At 38.2% G+C, this 21,117-nt stretch overlaps 1 protein-coding gene across 10 annotated transcripts in view; it reads left to right on the top strand.

Moving 5' to 3' along the window:
* Positions 1-21,117, top strand: part of PPFIA2 (PTPRF interacting protein alpha 2) — a 285,512-nt gene that overhangs the window by 151,949 nt on the left and 112,446 nt on the right. For 6 of the 10 annotated variants that reach the window (XM_060777383.2, XM_060777381.2, XM_060777382.2 and 3 more), the window contains one exon: positions 7,715-7,777. The exons of the other annotated variants lie outside the window; for them this stretch is intronic. In XM_060777383.2, the coding sequence (XP_060633366.1) occupies positions 7,715-7,777 (63 nt within the window). The remainder of the gene's footprint in view (positions 1-7,714; positions 7,778-21,117) is intronic. 10 annotated transcript variants of the gene reach the window in all.

The following is a 21,117-nucleotide window of genomic DNA, read 5'->3' as shown; positions in this document are numbered from 1 at the left end:
TTGCTGCAGTTTTCCAGGAAAGGAACAGTTGTAGTCAATGGGCAGAAATATGATGCTGGTTTGTGGCATAATGGGGGGAAATACTGCAAGTTCCTAACATCAGATAGATTAAAAATCACTGTTCTCAACTGCTATACTAATAAGGAAAAAAAATCAGAATGGTTAAGCAGAATTTGCAGATAGACAGATGTATCTTGTAAGCCAGTGTTTCTCAACCTTGGAGGTCAGGACCCCTGGGGGGGTTGCGAAGGGGGTGTCAGAGGGATTGTCAAAGACCACCAGAAAACACAGTATTTTCGTTTGGTCATGGGGGTTCTGTGTGGGAAGTTTGACCCAAATCTATCGGTGGGGTTCAGAATGCTCTTTGATTTTAGGTGAACTACAAATCCCAGCAACTCCAACTCCCAAATGTCAATGTCTATTGTCACCAAACTCCACCAGTGTTCACATCTGGGAATACTGGGTATTTGTGCCAAGTTTGGTCTAGATCCATCATTGTTTGAGTCCACAGGAGGTAGGTGAATTATAACTCCAAAACTCAAGGTCAATGCCCACCAAACCCTTCCATTAATTTCTGTTGCTCATGGGAGTTATGTGTGCCAAGTCTGATTCAATTCCATCATTGGTGAAGCTCAGAATGCTCTTTGATTGTAGGTGAATGATAAATCCCAGCAACTACAATTCCCAAGTGACAAAATCAATCCCCTACCCCAACCCCACCAGTAGTCAAATTTGGGTGTACCGGGTGTTTGTTCCAAATTTGATCCAGTGAATGAAAATACATCCTGCATACAAGATCTTTACATTACAATTTACAACAGTAGCAAAATTACAGTTATGAAGTATCAACAAAAATAATTTTATGGTTGAGGCCACCACAACGTGAGGAACTGTATTAAGGGGTTGCAGCATTAGGAAGGTTGAGAACCACTGTTGTAAGCTCCATGAAAGTGAAAGGGAGAGAAGAGGGTGAAATCTGGTTTCAAGAAGAAACAACCTCCTGATTTCAGGACAGCAGTACAGTGATATCTCTGTTTCTGGTGTCAGTGCTCTTAATGGGAAAAATGGAAGACTGGCAGAAGATACTTTAGTCAAGCAAACAAGTTACAATACTTCTTTTAGGCTTTCAAAGGCTATACATCTAAGAGGGACAATGGGGACATATATTCATACCACAGCTTTCCTTTCCTGACCTATTCCATGTGGTGGTGGGGAAAGTTTGCAGTGATACTGTACATGACAATAGCACTTTGCACAACTGGGAACTCTGATTACATAAGCCCATGAAACCATACTCAGCCACACATGGTCCCTGTCTTGCTGCAGACTTGTTAATGTGTGGGGGCTGGAGTGGAACAGGAGTGGTAGAGAATTCTTCTTCATGTATTGCCCATGCTAATATTTGCTGAATAGCTAATAAAGTCTGATTTTTGAGGAAGATGTGAGTCTCTGGCCATGAAGAGCTTATCAAGCTGTCAAACACCTTGAACTGAACCCAACAGAAAAAAAAGCAGCTGGTACTGTTTCTGCTACACTGGTTCAATGTGCTTCCTCCTCACAGCATATAGCAGGAGGCAGCTAGCAATGTTTTGCTTTTGCTAGGGAACAGACAGTGTCTGTGGAACTGGATCAGAGCCAATATCATTGTTCTCTGCAGCCTGAAATGTCCTTAACAGTTTGAGTGGCAGCAGGAACAAGGATGAAACTAAGGAAACCAGGGACTATATGTTATACTACAAAGATTAAGCTAGCGGCCACATTTTCCTAATGGCTTCTTTCTGTAATGAGTGATCTGCTTTTTGCTGTTGTTTTGTTGAAAAACAAACAATTCTGATAATAAAAGGGCCCTGTTAGTGCCAGTGGGGATCCAGCATGGTATAGAGGTCTTAATATTAGACTATGGACTTCATCACACAGGCTTTCAGACCCATCATAGGACGCTGAGAGCACAATTCACATGATGCTACTTCCAGCAGGGCTCTGACTGGGAATTGTGCTCTCAGTGTCCTACAACGGTATCCTACAACGGAGCAAGGAGAACATAGGAAGAGCAGGGGGAATCTGGGCAGTGACATTCCCCTGTGTATTGGGTAAGGCAGCCCAGCAAACACCTCCCCCCCCCCCCCCCCGCTGTCTCCTGCATTAGAAAACTAAATGTGATGAGATCCTAGGACTGCTGGGGGATCAGAATTCACATGCTTGCTCAGCTGTGGGCAAGTTAGACTCTCTTGGCCTAAGAGAAATGCAATTTTACACCATCTCTGAATAAATCTACCAAGAAAAGATGCCAATCAGTGCCAAGGAAGACCTTTTCCCAAACCATGGTGATACAATCTTGAGTGAAGAGGAAAATAAGAAGCTCCACATTGGTGGTCCCAGTAAAAATTGAGTCTTCCTAAACATTGAATTGTTCCCATATTTTCCTTATGGTTGAATAAAGATTCCTTGGCCTGAGGAGGGGTGGGGGTGTATGGTGTGTGCACATCAGACAGCTAGACAGTTGACCTACAGAATTATATAGGGTAGACCAATGGAAATGAACCAATTAGATGAGAATGATTTTTCAGGACAATACAAACAAGTTGGTAATAGGAAGGATTACTCCCTCGTTTGTTGCCAGCCACCACTTTATTCTTGAACTTTCAGACTATGCTTACTTTTTTTAGGATAAGCCCAACTGAATTCAGTAACTTCTCAAGTAAGAGGTATTGAAATGCTAGTTGCAAATGATCATGCACTCACCTCACCTCATATTCCATCCTGCCATCTCTCCATATTCTCTCCATACAGTCTTATTCCTCTGCCTTATCTGAGCATGAAAATGAACCTGGGCTCTCAAAGACTATGCACAAGTTTTTGAATGTTCTACCAAGTTAGTAAGGCTTTGCGTAGAACTCCAGCAGCAGCATGTCTGCCATGGCCACCAAAGTTTAGACTAGCTAAGTACAGAAAGACTAATCACAAAGAGGTAGATTGTCAGATGATTTTTCACTCAATTCTGAATAGTCAAACAGTGTACATACTGATGAAATCATAGGTCTTTAAAGAATGTGCTTATTGAACCCAGAAACTGTCTCTGTTTCCAGGCTGATACATTTCAGACACAGGCAAAGTCAGCAGATAGATGGCTCATCTCCCAGCTGCAGCCTCGTGATACTTTCTAAAGGTGGCAGAAGATACAAGCAGCTTAGAAATCTGCATTTTTCTACCCATAATAATGGGATGCTCTCAAACCACAACAAATGTGTTGTACTACAGTGCCTCCCACTGTGTGCACCTGGGTGCATTATTACTTTCTGCTGCAGCACACCTGTGAAGCACAGCTAATCACTTTTGGAAAATTCCTTCTTGGTCGACATGGGTGTATGATCATCTTTTACTTATAGTTCAACTGAACACATTGTAGAAAATAGATCTGAATATATTAGACTAGGGAACCAAGAAGGAAATTATCCTGATTTCCCTATAGGTAGTAATGCTGCAATAGCATTTTTTCATTGTATCTTTTTTAAATTCATGTTTCCTTCAACAAAATGAAAAAGTCAGTTTAGTGATTTTAATTCTGATTATATTTCTTGCTAAGGAGACAGAAAGGTTGTGCTTTTTTAAAAAAAAAAACAACAACAAATAATAATTATTTTACTCAGCCTCCCTGTTAATATCTGAAAAAGTTAGTGAAGTTTTATGGGGTAGATGCAAGCATATTGAGTGGAAAGAGAGAAAGCCTAGGAGTCTTTTTAAGATATAAGAGTCTCCTAAGAATATGGGAAAACTAGAAGAGCATAGATCAGAAGGAGAGTTGTACATGGTGGGGTGTGCAAAAGGAGGAAACACCAAGGCTGGGATTCATAGCCAGTAATGTGATTGCCTTTGACCACACTCCTCTTAAATAAATGGTTAGAGATTATTTCCACAATGTTAATTGGCTGGCTAAGGACGATAGGGCAAAAGCCAAAAGAAACAGTGATTTATTTTTGAAGGAAGAGGAGTCAGAAAAAAAAACAGTCTGCTTGATTCAGTACTCTTAACAACAAAAGATAATGTCTACATAGAACAAGCTGACTACTATAGATAACATGACAGTCACAAAGGCAACTTTGATGGACCTGAAGAGAGTAGGCAGTATAAATTGTATCTTTCAGCAAATGAAAGCTGGTTCTGGGTCCGATGCCAGGACCATGTAAATGAAATTTCACATACGATGGTCTTTAATCTTGAAGGTAAAAGAAGACTGTGGGCAGCATGCCAATTATACCATTTTCACTAGTCAAACCAGCTGTAACTGTATACACCTGTTCAGAAAGAAAGTCTCAGGTTGTTCTACTAAAAGTATTAACCTTGTTAGATACAAAAAAATGAATACCCCTTCCAAAATGGAACCATTCAAACATACATGTGAGGTATAAAAACTTAATGATTGCCACCAACTGTGACTCAGAAGGCAATGACTAGAGCAGATGTCCCTTGTCATCCTATTTCTACTTTTTTCATGTCAGGAGCAACTTGAGAAACTTCATGTTGCTTCCGGTGTGAGAGAATTGGCTGTCTGCAAGGATGCTGCCCAGGGAACACCTGGATGTTTGATGTTTTATCATCCTTGTGGGAGGCTTCTCTCATGTCCCCACATGGGGAGCTGGAGCTCACAGAGGGAACTCAACTTGCTCTCCCCAGATTCAAACCGCTGACCTATCTGTCAGCAGTCCTGTCGGCACAAGGCTTTAACTCATTGTACCACTGGGGACTCCCCTATTTCTTGTCTCAATCCCTGAGGGGTTTTCTCAAAGCAAATGTTTTGGGAGTGAAGTGGCTATAGGGGATGGCTTTCCAATTTTACCACTGGAACCAGGTTATTTGCCCCACTCACTGGAAAGCTGTGCATGTGAGCGAAGAGCACAGAAACTGATCTTAAAGAGCAGGCAGATTCATATGAGACAAGAGGGTCATTGTGCTTTCAGAATTTGCATCACACCTGATTCTGTGACTCAGAAGCCAACAATTACTAAGCAGACTGGTCCCAAGATAATTAAGCTATCAAGGGTATAAACAGGTTAATGCTTTGAATGGCACTTGGAAATAAACTGGCCGACAGTGCAGGTAATACAACACAAATGATACATGATTCCATTGCTTCACTCTCACCAAAATTTCGATAGCAGAATTCTACCCAAGTTTATTTCCAAATGGTTTTCGGGAACATATAATATATATATACATATATGATCTTGGCCAGAATTGATTGTACATGGGACAGCAGTGCTTAATAACAATTAAATGCCCATGGATATGCCAATGAAAGCTTCCATAGCTGCGTACCCCTCATTAGAATGATGAGTTTATTTTCTAAACTGAAATAATATGTGATAGTAAATGCTCAGCTGAGCTCATCAGTAAGCTATGGAAACTTCTCTTAGGATGATTAGGGTGAAACCAGACGTGACTTTAAATATATATGAATCCTGTGCTTTTAGCCAAGGGAGACACAGCCCTGAGCAGGCCTGTTGATGGCACCATTTCTTAGAGATCTCTGAGGATAGAGGTGGAGCTCCAGCCCCCCTTTTAAACTGTCACAGACCTCTGAAGTGGTTTATATTTTTAAAACTTGAAATGAATTAATTGGAAGAAGCTACATGCAAAAGAAATTTGTAGACCAAGTTTAATTTTTCTACAATGAAAAGTACTATAGGAGCAATACAATATTGTTGCATCATGCTTCAGGAACATTCTGGTACATTACATGTTTGGGAACCAGCTAAAGTGCGTTTCACTTATTTCAGAGGAAGACTTTTGGAAGATGTATTAATTCTCTCCCATTTTCTTATGGATGTGGGAATTTGAACATTTACACTTTGTCCTTCATTTGTTTTAATTCATTGGAGACAGTTGGTGTGTATGTTTATAAGAGAAAGCCTGATTTGCCACCATCCCATTTTGAAAGAAATAGTGGCCATGCATATACATGTTGTGTCTGAACCATTAAGGTATACAGAACATTGGATCAGGCTACATAAGAACTGCATATCTATCAGAGACATCACAAGTGTTTTAGACTCGACTGATGAGATTGTTTTATGGTTTTAATAACTGTTTTGATATTTGTTGATGTATTGTTTTTAATATGATTTATGTTATGTGTGGTTTTACTATTGTGGTTGTAAGGCATTGAATTTTTGCCATTATCTATGTGTAAACCGCTTTGAGTCCCCCTAGGGGTGAGAAAAGCAGTATATAAATACTGTAAATAAATAAATAAATAAATAAATAAATAAATAAATAATAAAAATTAGGGCACTTCCAGATAGGACCAAAAATGCGAGATGTGTCAGGCTTTTCCCTGAGGTGTCCAAACGATGTCTCAAGTAAAAGTGATTTAATTTGGGACAAAGCAGGTAAACCTGCTTAGATACCCCCATTAGATCCTGACATCATTTCTACATGCCAGGAGGACTCCAGGATCACTGTAATGGTGACCTGGTAAGTTTTTAAAAGTTGCTAGGGTAGATTTTTGGGATCTTGGGGTGGCTGGTTTCTATCCCAGTAATTACTGGGATGGCATCTAGACACCCCACCGAGAAAGCCCGTTCTTTTTTGGGAGGGATTTAAGCACACACTGAAGTGGATGTTTTACACCATGTCTGGGAGCCCCCTTATATAGTTACGTGTTACATAATGTTATTATGACTAAGATTACTTTTATGAAGAGGCAAAAAAAACCCAGATTTTTTTCAGTTCTGTGACTCAAGTTGTATTTATAATGTATCATATCAAATCTTGACATGATGTTTGTATGATTTGGGATATTTAAAGTTAATAAATATGTGAGACACAAAATACCTTTATACTTGATGATGTTCGGAATAGGTGAACATGCTGAATTTTGACATGAGCTACTCTAGACTGGTGTTTTTTTAAGCTGAATGAAATTTGTGCAATAACACAGGTGTTCTCATGTACAAGTTATCAGTTGGCCTTGTAGCATTCTATCAGACTATGCAATGTAGGAGTAAATCTTGAAATGCAATAATATCTTAGGAGAGTCTACAACATGGTCACAGTCACAAGCAGGTTCTTAAAACTGATTTAATTTTCCTAGTACCAAGGAGAAACACTTTGTGATAGTGCTCATATCTACCATATCTCATACCTCAAGAATCAGGTCTTTAAAAAAGAAATTAGGCATTAAATGGCCATTGGGAAAAAAATCCCTAAATCTGTTGAATATGACAGGGAAAACCCATTCTAACACCCCTTCCCCTTTCTCTTTCATAAGATACTATGAATATTGCAGCCAAAGTGAGAGTAGAAGAAGAAGATGATGATAATGATGATGATGATGATGTTTCTGCCGATCAAAAATTCCATTGCTTGAATATGGTTAGGTCCAACTCCACTACATCTTGAACTAAAGGAAAAGCTGCTATGCTTTAAGTCTCCCAAATCAACCTCAAAGCATTATGCACTGATTTTTCTAAAAGTTTTAAATTAGCTGTATACTGTTTAATAATATTGCTGCTAACATATAGTCATTTTCATGTAGGTTCTACATTGCTTTTGTTCTTCAAAGAAAGGTTTTTAACTAAGCTTTATAGTATGGTGGGCCGTTTCAATGGAGTGAAAATTAAAAACACTGATGTTTCTTTGTTTCTTTTTAAAATATGTTTTGTTTCACCAACTAAGCCTTTCAATTCAGTGGACTTTTTGTTGCACACTTTTTCAGATGACGGTTGCTGCTGGTACGAGCATTGAGAATAACATTCAAAGGACCATATCCTGCCCTAATGTATGTGCTACATATCTTGGATTTTTGTCTGATTTAAATGTAAATTCTCATTATATGAATGTTCTCTTATCACCCACAATGTCATGCTCATTTCAGACATTAAGCATATTATACTACAAGTAAAGGATCAAACGAGTAATTCACACTGAAAAAGCCTCGAAACAATGCTTTAGAACAGAAGGAGGCGGCATGCATCCCTTCAGAACCTGAGGGACTGCAATTACCAGAATGCCTCAACATTACTGGGCTGTTGGGAGTTGTAGTTCAATAACATCTGGAAGGCCTCATGATTCATCCCATTATCTATGGCATGCAAACAAATGATGTTATCTCTAATTTGTTATTTAAATAGGTATTGTCATTACCAATATGGTTACTTTTTACAAATAGTTATCTTCTAGTGATTCTAAAAACATTTCTATTGGGAGGTTGTTTTAGAAATAATTTGTCATTTTCCACCATTTTAACTGTATATTTTTTAAGCCATTTTGCCTTTTAATACACCCAGTAACATGCCATGGGATGAATTATTTCAAAAAAAATAATGGCAATTTGAAACATTCTTTTTAAAAAAAAATGCAAGCTCTGACCACTGAAGTCATTTTTTAATAATCTGGTGGCTTTGTTTGTAATGTTTGTGATCATATAATCAAAGATCTTTCTGAGTTGCTTCCTCTTTGATGTCATGTTTATTTGACAGCCAAATTCAGCTTGATTACCTAATATACTAAAAGTACTCTTAGTAGTAAATATTACAATTTATTCATAAACTTGTAGTACAATAGCAGTTTTTGCATTCCATGCAATCTGCTATCAACAACTAGTTTCTTTCACACTTCATAATGTAACTGCTATCAACTATACTCTGTTCTTTAAGAACTTTCAGTTTTGTGTTTTCACATAAACAGCAATAAAACCTCACACTATTTATAATGAAAATCTATCAAAGCCTGTGGGGTGAATGAACCAATGTTGCCATATAATGGCATGGCTCACATAAATTTTAATATACATTTAGAGTCCTCCATATATACCAGTTCTCTCTGAGCAGACTCTCTTGGTAAATCAGAGATGGGAAATATTTGAGCCTCCTAATGGTTTGGAGGCTCAAAATGCTGACAGGAACTTTTGGCAACTGAAGTTCATAGCATCAGGAAGGCTCAGGTCTCTACACTAGATCAGTGGTTTTCAGTTTGTGGGTCCCCAGGTGTTTACCAGCTTTTAGGCTTTTTGGGAGTTGAAGGCTGAAACATCTGGGGACCCACAGGTTGAAAACCACTGGAATAGATTTTAAGACATAATTGTATGCATGCATATGATTTTTGAAGTTGGCCCCAGTGAATCAAATGGGACTAACTCCCAGTGATTGCAGAGCCGGGAAAATATAGGCTTGATCATGAAGGGAGGTCCCAATACTAGCCTAGTCATGAATGCTGCTGACCATGTGGTCATTTAAAACCCTATCTGGACCTGCCTTCTGTTTGTTGCACTGCATTAGTATAATTAACATTGTAGCTAAAGGATGTCTGTCTACAATTTTTACTGTCCCAGCGGCGGCAGAGACGTCAGACAGTGCAGGACAAAGTCCATTAGGGCAGAAAGGAGTAGACCCAAGTTTCAAGATAACAGGATAGAAGAATAGGACAACGAAATACAGACTTGAATACAGACTCAAAATAGATAGAATTAGCAGAGTGTTAGATAGGGGATAGTTTAGGAGAAAAGCGTTAACCTCTCATTCTGTATTTACATGTCATGTTTATTAATAGAACTTATTAACTCATCGATTCATTAATATAAATTGAAAACAGATATTAAATTACAATAAATTCATAATAATTTTTAACTTCTGTAAATTCATAAACTTAATACAAATAAATTTTAGTAAAAGGCATATAATTAAATAAATATTCTAACTCAACAGTATTAAATAAAGGGGAAAACAGAGTATTAAACAATCAATTTTGGGTGTAGGATTGATTGACTTAAAAATATTTAATAGGAGGTGGCACTAATTTAGTAATTAAGTAATAGAAATTGAAAAACAATAAGAATGGCAACTCCAAACCTGAAAGTGGACCATAAACTGTCACAATGAAGAGGGTCACAAGGCTCTGAGGAGTATAACATGCGTGATGTAATTAAAGAAATTAAAAAACTGTCACAAAAACAAGATTATTTAGAAGATCTTTTCCAAAAAGAACTGCAAGAGATGAATAAAAAACAAAACATGCATCACCAAGAGATGCATATCAAATTTGATGAGTTAAATAGAGAAATTAAAGAAGATTTAGGTCGAGTTAACAAAGACATGTCTCATGTGAAGGAATAAATTAAGGTACTGAAATCAGAGAATACCAAAAGAGATACACTACAGAAAAATCTACAAGAGAAATTTAATACAATGAATAGACAAAAGGAGAAATTAGGGGGGAAAAATCAAGAATCTATGCAATACAAGGAACTGGAATTTCAACTTAGATTCAGACATATAAAAGAAGATCCAAAGGAAACACTAGACAAATTATACTGGAAATTTTGACAAATTCCCTGAAAAGATCAATTGAAAATTTAGAACAAGAATTAGATCAAATTTACCGCATTTCAACTAAGTACTCGAGGAAAAACAAAATGCCAAGAGATTTAATAGTGCAATTTGTGAGGGGGGAAAAAAAACAAAAGAAGAAGTTTTATAAGTAAATAGCAAAAACCCCTTGCAATATAATGGAACAAAAGTAGTTGTGTTGAAAGAATTCCCACAAACTTTACTAATGAAAAGAAGACAGTACTTCTTCTTGACTGATGAATTTAAAAAGAGGAATATACGATTTAGATGGGAAAGACCGGAAGGCAATATGGCCACATTTAAAGATCAGAAATACTGGCTTACATTGGTTGAAAAGGCCAAGGCTTTTTATGAGGATCTACAGAAAGATACTGACCCTTAGAAGGCTCCAAATAATTCAACAAGAAATGGACACAAACCAGGCCCAAGTCTATCACCAAAGAAACCAATCCCTCCCATGAGGGAGGAAAAGAATAGCAAAAGAGCCAGATTTAACTCCCCGGATTATGACATCTCTGAATCAGAAAATGATGATAATGAAGCAACCATCCCAGAAGAATTAAGAGCTGACGTTGGACTGGACTTTGACAATGGAAAAAATGATGTATTAGCGACTATTTTTTTTCATTGAATGTGAATGGCTTGAATTCACCAAATAAAAGGAAAAACTATTTAATAGATTAAGACAGCAGAATTATGACATTATAGCACTGCAGGAGACACACATAACACACAAACATGTGGCCCATTTAACAAATAAGAAAATTGGCAACGTATTTTACTCTTCCTTTGAGAAGAAAAAAATAGGAGTAGCATTATACATCAAAGAAAATATTGGAGCAGAACAAATATTTAAAGATCAAGAAGGTAGATGTGTGGCAATCAAGATAACTTTGGGGAATCAAAAAATCATAATTTGTAACATTTATGCCCCTAATGGGCCTAAATCTAAATTTGTGGAAAACCTGAAAGAAAATGTGGTAAAATCTGAATTTGATGATTTAATTCTCTTAGGCGATTTTAACGGAGTACTCAATACTCCGCCTTCTGGGGTGCCTCATGGACATGGGGCTCGGGGGCACTGCTCTGCGGTGGCTCCGATCCTTCCTTGAGAGACGGTCCCAGAAGGTGTTACTGGGTGACACCTGTTCGGCCCCACAACCATTGTTGTGTGGAGTCCCACAGGGTTCAATTCTGTCCCTGATGTTATTTAACATCTACATGAAGCCGCTGGGGGAGATCATCCGGAGTTTCGGAATGAGATGTTATCTCTATGCAGATGATGTCCAAATCTGTCACTCCTTTCCACCTGTCACCAAGGAGGCTGTCCAGACCTTGAACCGGTGCTTGGCTGCTGTGTCGGACTGGATGAGAACTAACAAATTGAAATTGAATCCAGACAAGACAGAGGTCCTACTGGTCAGTCGTAAGGCCGAACAGGGTATAGGGTTACAGCCTGTGTTAGATGGGGTTACACTCCCCCTGAAGACGCAGGTTCGCAGCTTGGGAGTGATCCTGGACTGATCGCTGAGCCTGGAGCCCCAGGTCTCGGCGGTGGCCGGGAGAGCTTTTGCACAATTAAAACTTGTGCGCCAGCTGCGCCCGTACCTTGGAAGTCGGATCTGGCCATGGTGGTCACGCTCTTGTCACATCCCGATTGGATTACTGCTACGCACTCTATGTGGGGTTCCCTTTGAAGACTGCTCAGAAACTCCAACTAGTCCAGCGGGAGGCAGCCAGATTGCTCACCGGAGCAGCATACAGGGAGCATACCACCCCCTGTTATGTCAGCTCCACTGGCTGCCAATCCAATTCCGAGCACAATTCAAAGTGCTGGTTTTGACCTACAAAACCCTATATGGTTCCGGCCCAGTGTATCTGTCTGAACGGATCTCCCTCTACGTCCCACCTCAGAGTCTAAGATCTTCTGGGGAGGCCCTGCTCTCGACCCCGCCTCTATCACAAGTGAGGCTGGTGGGGACGAGGAGCAGGGCCTTCTCGGTAGTGGCCCCTCACCTGTGGAACTCACTCCCCGGGTAGATTAGATCAGCAACTTCCCTTTTGTTATTCAGAAAAATGTTGAAGACCTGGATGTGGGACCAGGCTTTTGGACATTCTGGCAGCTAAAGGAAAGACCTTGATGATGGGCAGGAATTGACAGAGCAGAATGGATTTATGGAACTCTGAACACTGACCATGAGATTGTTTACTATTGTGTTATGTACTGATGTTTTTAACCTGTTAACTGTTTAATTGCTTTTATGTATGTATGTATTTTTGACATAGGCATCGAATTGTGCCTTTCTTTGTAAGCCGCCCTGAGTCCCCCCTTGGGGGTGAGAAGGGCAGGGTATAAGTAACTGAAATAAATAAATAAATAAATAAATAAACAAACAAACAAACAATTAGACAAAAGTAAAGCTTATAAGAAAAGCCCCAAAGAAGAGATGAGTGCACTTAAAAAAATTGGATTTAAAGGAAGATCTTGCCGTGGAGGACACCTGGAGATGTAAAAATCCGATAAAATATTATACCTTTTACTCACGCAGACATAAATCATGGTCAAAAATTGACATGATATGGACCACAAAAAACCTAATTACAAAAATTTGGGAATTTAACATTCTACCAAGAGACATTTCTGACCATGCCCCGTTGGAAGTTATTTTAAATCACAAAAAACCCCGGGGAAAATGGAGATTGAATGAAAAATTGATAAAAAAGAGGAAGATATCACAAGACATAAAAATCTGATTAAAATTATATACAAATCAATGATACTTCAGATATGAATCATAATATAGTATGGGATGCTTCCAAAGCGGTGTTAAGACGCTATTTAATACAAGATAATGCGAAGAAGAACAAAGGTAAATGGAAGGACTTAAATGAGATTAATAATAATTTAAAACAAAAAGAGAATGAGTTGAAAAACCACCCGGGAAACAAAGCGATAGTGAAAGAGATTCAAAGACTCCAACAAAAAAAATTATATAGAAATAGAAGAACAAGCCAAACAATTAAAGTTCTTAAAACAACAGCATTTTGAAAATGCAAACAAATCAGGCAAGTGGCTTGCAAGGCAGGTCAGAAAAAAGAAACATTCACAACAAATACTAAAAATAGAGAGAAACAATAAGGTAGTAACAACAGACAAAGAAATATTAGAAGAATTTAAACAATTTTATGAGCATTTTTACACAAAGGATCAAATTTCAAAAGAAGATATTTCTAGCTATATCGGTGGTTTTAAACTGCCAAAGATTTCAGATGCTCAAAGAGAAAGTCTCAATAAAGAAATAACCGAGGCAGAGATTGAAAAACTGTCTGGCAATCTCCTCTGCTTGAGCCACCTTAGTCATTCAGAAAAAAGTATAACCAGAAAGCTGAGATGGGAGAAAAATATTTGGAAGGAAGATGTGCCTTTTAAGAAGAAAAATCTGTTGTTTATGAGCACTTAGGATAGTGAGTAAGGCTACCTGAAGACACATGAGTTTATATACATAAACATACAGGGTGGCACATGAGAAAGTAATATTTTCTGCACCATTTTTGTTTCTATCTTCAAGATTTAATTATACACACCTGAGCCACTGCATTGTATCATGTCTGTGAATACAGTACTGCATTCATCAATTGAATAAATGGAAATGGAATTGGTTTATTCAGGTGTGGAATTCTTGGTGTTGATTTTGGTGTAAAATTCTATTTGTCCAATCAAGACCTCTCTCTAGAATTTCAGAGCTCTTGTTAAACAATAATAGTTGCCCTTTGTTGCTGGATTATTGAGTCAATGCATATTGCATAGATGTTCATTCTTAGTCATATAGTTGCTGGATAACAGAAACTTGTAAAAACAGGAAATCATGTCTTGCTACTCAAGACATTTTCCATTACATTGGAATTCTCTGGGGATCATTCTGTTTGGCCTACAAGTATAGCATCCTTTTTAATCCCAAACATTGCAGAAGTAGGACTTTATAGCATTAGAAAACTATTTTTATAATCTTCCTTTTAACACTTCTTTCGGAAGAGCAGAAGAGTGATAATAGTTTTATTCCAGGTTTTTTCACTTTCTCGTTATAATTTAGAAATTGATGATAGTTTTGGTATCAGCCTTCTTTTGTCCCCGATTGATGACTAAGGTGCTAATTAGTGGCTAGAATGTTTATTCTTCCCTCCTGTGCTGTTAACACTCTTCTAATGATATGGATGATTAGAGTATTTCCAAAGGGATGCTACTTCTGTTTGTTCCTATAGTTTGGCACGTCTTAATTTCTTCACTTTTCTAGATGAGGAACATCTGTTGAAATCAGACACTGTTTTCCTGTATTTTCTTTCTCTTTTTAAATGTTTAGCTTTTAATGATTAGCTTAAATGTATCATTGAAAAAATCCAGGGAGACTTTGCTGTGATCAACTATCCAATTCTGTCTGTTATTTCAATCACACTTATGCTTGACTATAAGCGATACTAAAGAAACCAAGCCAAGATCTGAGCCTAATGTCAAATGCATCATTCCTTTACTAAGGGAACAAATGGCAAACAAGATGCCATATAAATGGGAAGATATTTTTATAGATTATACTTCTGTTAACAGGAAATGAACATATACATTTAAAAAATAGTTCAGTGACATCATATTGGAGACATTTACCATAAGCTTTATGAAAGCAACTTATGTCTCATTGGTAAAGTACATGTTTTGCATGCAGATTCAATACATGATTTCTGCAATTAAGAACATGAAAGAATCATCCTGGATTAATCAGGAATTATGCTTTTATAGTAGGTAGACGCTTCTGGGAATCCCATAAGCAAAACATAAGTGCTGTAGCATTCTACAATCTTAAACATACTCCTAAGCAAATGCTACTAGGGTATACTGCCTTTGATCCTGGAAGTAATATATGGTCATCTTGACTGCCAGATATATATATTGTGTCAGGAGAGACTTGAGAAACTGCAAGTCGTTCTGGTGTGAGAGAATTGGCCGTCTGCAAGGACTTTGCTCAGGGGACGCCCGGATAATTTGATGTTTTATCATCCTTGTGGGAGGCTTCTCTCATGTCCCCGCATGAGGAGCTGGAGCACGTAGAGGGAGCTCATCCGCCTCTCCCCGGATTCGAACCTATGACCTGTAGGTCTTCAGTCCTGGTGGCACAGGGGTTTAACCCACTGCACCACCGGGGGTGCCAGATATTTATAAAAATGAATTTATCTAATCTCTTCTAAAGGCATACAAGTTCATGGCTTGTGGCAGAAAAAATATAGTATAGCTATGAAATATATAAAAGTGATCAGTATGCCAGTATACCCCCAGTATGCCTCCAGCATGCCTGAGACACTGGAGGGATAACCACAAAGAACAGATATTTGGGAAATAGACAGAATGCATATGTAAACAAATTGTTATCTCTCTATGTGAAGCTTTCCATGCTCTAAGATCCTCAAGGGAAGGCTTTCTCTCAGTCCCTCTGTCATCTCAGGCACATTTGGTGTGAATACGAAAGACAACCTTCTCAATGGCTGCTCCCAAGTTAAGGATCTCCTTTCCAAAGAGGACCATTGGCCCTCTCCTTGCTATCTTTCCACCAGCACATAATCATATTTTTATTTAAAGTTTTTGCTTTTATCGCAAGGGGTAGTATTTTGTGTTTTGTTTTAAATTGTTTTAAAATGCTGTTGTAATTTGCTTTTAAGTATATGTAAAAAAAATACAAATACTTTGGATTTACACGACTTGGATTTGGTTTTAATTGGCATGTTTAAGTTATTTTTTAATGAATTGTATACTGTGGTTTTAATTATTTTTAATGTTTTAAATGTAATTTTTTGATTGTTTATATGCTGATAGCAACATATGATGCTTGTGTGAGGCCGCCCTGAGTCCCCCTTCAGGGGGAGAAGGGCAGAGTAGAAATGCATTCAATAAATAAATAAAATAAATTACAGGGACATTCAGAAGAGCATGTGACTATTTTCTCCTGAAATAAATATTACTTTTATTGCTGTCATTACAGGGCCATTAAAAAAGAATCAATAAATTTCAAAAATAGTCATATATGGTTTGATGGTTTGCACAAGAACTGCATTATTGATATACGAAAAAGTGGTGCTTGCCATAGATGCAGGCGAAACGTCAGGAGAAATGCCTCTAGAACATGGCCCTATAGCCCGAAAAAACCCACACAACTGGATAATTTAAATATTTAACATCACTATTCAGTTATGGTTGTAATGCTTTATTTGCATATAGAGGTGGTTGGGGGTCAAATATGTAACGATATTATTTAGAGCTAATGCTGCTCATTTTCAAATGTTTAAACCTACCCCATCACTTAGATATGCATATACATTAAATTATAAAGGAACAGAATATTGATTTTACTGTAAATATCCTTTTGCAGTATTTTACTAAATAATGAGCATGTCTGTATGCTTTTGAATTCCATACCTATCCTGTTTTTAAACCTTGTATCCAATATTCTAACAGGGAACTAATTATCCGTATATAGCAAACAATTCATGCACAGGAACTGCCTGCCCTCCAAATTCACAGGGTTTAGGACTGATGTGGAAGTGAAAAATTAAAAACTCACTTTATTAATCTAGGTCCTCCAACACAATCACATTACATGAGAAGTGTTTTCTCTAGGTATCTCTAGGTCCTCCAACTTGACTCTGCCCTCCACTTCCATGGGAAACTGATCATAGAGTCACAATGAAAGATTTAGTGCAGTGGTTCCCAAACTTATTTGGCCTACCCCCTGGAAATCATTTTTTTCTAAATCTCCCCTTCTTTCTTTTATGCTTACAGTTATGCTTACAGTTATTAACTGCCCCCAAATGCACCTGTGACCATTACGCACCCCTCCCCCAGATCGCTGCAGCACCCACCAGGGGGCGGTAATGCCCACTTTGGGAATCACTGATAGTGTCTGATTTTCAAATATATACTCAAATTTCACATTTTATAAAGTCACATTTGTAATTTGCAAATTGCTGCGCTCCTCTCCCCAAGCAGCCCTCGATATATCTGACTTGGTATGGCTACTGAAAACATTTTGTTGTGTAAGTGATATTTTTATAACCGTTAACTTTAAACTTCTACTCAGTGAATGCTGTCAAATCATTCTTGATCTTGATCTTTGTAACATAACATGAATGATGACAAGGAAGGGATTTCACATTTATAGTTCCTGTCTGTCTTGCTTTATAAAAGCTTCTTTGCTTCTGATTCTTGCCACTATCATGTCCATTTGTAAATATTTCACTACCACCCAGAATTTTTTCTTAGGTTTTGCCACTATTAAAGGGAATAGTTGGTTATATGACGGAAAGTAACAGAAGCTTACATGAATCATAAGTGTGCTATTTTAAGTAGTTCTACAAGCCCCCTCACCACAACAAGGTGACAATCCATCACGGGGGCTTCCTCCACCACTACAGAGGGGGGACTGTGTTTCCTCCCCTTTTTCCCATATGATAGGGAAAAGAGAAGCGGGGCAATGCGCGTTGCCATCTGTTCTTCCATCTGATGGGTACAGGGTGCCAACGCACCCTGTCCCGCCCCCACAGTATGAGGGGACGGAGGGAGAGTATACAGGGTGCCACATGTCACTCCACACACCTTCCTTTTGCTGGCGACTGCCAGCAAAACAACACGGCCTGAAAAGGCCATTTAAAGAGGTCTTAAGTCAATAAACAGTGGAAGAAATAACTTGTACAACTCACAGGGTCTATAGCCTCCATGGTAAGAGGTGTTGGATGACCTCTCAAACATAGCCAGAACCTTTTGAATAAGGGGAAATGACATTATTTAAGCCCAACAATTTTCAGTGAACTAAAAGAACTGGATACAAGCTTTGACAAAATTCTGCTAATTGTTGCAGGAGGAGGAACCTGTTTCCTTAGATGGTCCTTCCTATTAGGAGTCAGGCTTACCCATTCCAAGTCTCTCAACCCTCTCAAAGGACCTTCCCACTAAGGCAGCACTGAAAAGCCTCTGTTCACACTTTTCCATGACATTCATTACACTCCCAGTGCTTAGATCCAAAGGAGATACTTGTATCACCTATCCTATCATGCAACTTCTTCTATCCAACCTATCTCCAAAATTTGCTGGTGTCCTTTTAAGCTCCTGTCCCCTTGCAGAGGCCTTAATTGAGGCCAGCAACTGGTTCTCCTTTCTTCTTGAGGTCAGAGATCTGGGAACAGCTGAGACTGTACTACTGCTGTGTCTTCGTTTTCCACAACAACCCATTTATTCATGGGGAACAAGCTGAATGCACTTTGTTGTGGAGCCAAATTGTAGAATCATATACAAAATAATACCCCCTCCCCCCCCCCCCCCACACACACAATAGTTTTAGAAAGTATATAATATGCTGTATTTTCAACAACAGACTTCCCTTGGACAAAGAATATTTTACAATGTAGGTTTGCAAAATACTTAGCAACTTGTGTACCATCAAATGAATAGTGGAATTTTTGGATCCTGCTTAAATGCCCTTCATTTTGCCAGATTTTTTTCATTTGTATTTAACTTGACTCTGCAAGCCTTAGTTAATAAACTAGCCTATTCCTGAACTTGTGGAGGTAGCATGGCTTTGCTTACAAACCAAAGGACCATGAGCTAGCCCTATCATAAGCATACAAATAGAAGTTCTTTGTGAGAATGCTTCCTGTCTGTTCCTATAAATCGGTTACAGTTTCTGTACTGCTTTTTGCCCCTTCCTACAACTTGCCTTCCTGCCTTTCCTATGGCACCAACCTGAATGTCAAAGTTAGGATTGCCTGTTTTATGTTCCATTTTCCATTGACAGCTCAATTACTCCATCCAGTAGAACTACCCCATAAAATTTGTACCTTCTAGGGCTCACCATTAGTATTTCTAAGACATAGGTATAAAATAATTACTTTTTTTTGTCTTTTCCACTGTGTTTCAATGGAACGAATGATTGCACGACTTTAATTCAATACATTAATTTTCCTCTTTAGTATAAGAAAAGGAGTCAGGTTTAATACAAGACTTCCAAAAGCAACACTGTAGTTAGCTTCCTAAATCCCAGAAACTAAGTTTATAAAAAACGTGCATCTCATTTTACCAATAACATGAGGTATTTTTTGCTAGTCTTTTGACACACTACCAGATTCAATGGTAAAAGCAGGAAATCAGGAGAAGAAAGACATGGCTAGTAGCAGTATTTGAGCCTTGCTCTTCCTTTCTTTGTATAGCTAACAATTTTTGTCTTTTTATTGTATCCCCTGTGTTAAAGAATTTCTATAAACATGAAACAAATGTTTCATGCCATGCTGTATTGTGAATTACTCCTGATTTATGACTGTTCGTATTTGTTATATCCGTCTAAAACACAATGAGATGGAACATATTAGTACAGCAGTCTGGCTGTGTCCTCCCGTAGCTTTTCATTGAACCCTAAGTATAAGCTAATACAGCTGCCCTGCTTGCGCCGACTTTTTAGCAGCAGTGGAGCCTGTGCTGGTGGTCATAATCTCCTTTATTAATTTTTATAAATATTCATTTTGATCAAAGTTCAGCCACCAAAGTTTACAATCTCATTTCTTATGACAGCTGGTAGGATCTAAATGCAAAATACAGGTTACTTAAATGATGGAGAACTGTGGCATTTTGTAGAAAATACAATTACTGCAGGAAACTATGTATATGTATGTATATGTGTGTGTGCGTGTGTGTGTGCGTGTGCGTGTGTGTGTGTGTATCAGAGTTGGTTAAGTTCGCTTTGTTAAAACCTTAAATTCACTAAAACCTATTGAATTTGGACTTTTGAATCAATTTTGAACCATGCAGGAAAAGTAAGAGGCGTAATTACGATTTGAACCATTTACCTTTTTATCCATAAATATTTTGTAATGTTCAGAACTCTCCCAAGATTATTTCAATTTTCACAAGCATTAAGCAACTTTTGTAAAGTTTGGCTTCTCCTCCCGGGCAATGCAAAGGAGGGATGAGGTGGCTGTGTCTAAGCACAGCCATTGTTGTAGTTTGTGAAGGGAAGGCCCCCAATGGTAGAGATTGCAAAAGGCCCTGTTGTTAAACGACATTTCCCACCCTGCCTTGTATCTGCCGTTAATGAAGCTGTTTCAGAAGTTTTGGAAAGTTTTGAAAAAAAATATATTTTTAAAGGAAGTGACTTTAGAATTGAACCACCAGCGCCCCTTACAGCCGAAACGAGTTTTGAATCATTTTTTATCAAACAAGCCATATATATATACACACTATAAACTCTCTCTCTCTCTCTCTCTCTCTCTCTCTCTCTCTCTCTTTATCACTGTAATTAATTACAGTGGCACTTGTCCACTGTTGAATTAATTTATGGACTTGTAGGAAGAAAATGGGGATTAAATTCATAGCTTGGAAGTAACTCCCAGAAATTGAACATTTCCCAATAAAAACATATACCATATTCAGGCACACATATGAGCTCATTTGGTGAAAATCTTTTAGGGCAGTGCTTCTCAAAATGGTGGCCCATTGACCAGCACTGGTCTGTGAACTGTTGGCTGCTTTTCCACAGCAAATTTCCAGGAAAGGAAGAAACAGTTGTAATTAGTGGGTACAGATATGACACACTGTGAGGAAACCTTGCTACCACTCACATCAGATAGCTTAAGAAGGTATTCAGATGTATTGGAATACAACATCTGTTTTCAGAAAAATGTTAGGACATTTTGCTCTTATTTACTTGTTATGTATTTTTGTTTTGTTTTGCTTTGCCCAGCAAAACCT

The sequence above is a fragment of the Anolis sagrei genome, chromosome 5 (genome assembly GCF_037176765.1).
Source record: "Anolis sagrei isolate rAnoSag1 chromosome 5, rAnoSag1.mat, whole genome shotgun sequence".
Classification (NCBI taxonomy): domain Eukaryota; kingdom Metazoa; phylum Chordata; class Lepidosauria; order Squamata; family Dactyloidae; genus Anolis; species Anolis sagrei.
This window is presented reverse-complemented; position numbering and strand designations above follow the sequence as displayed.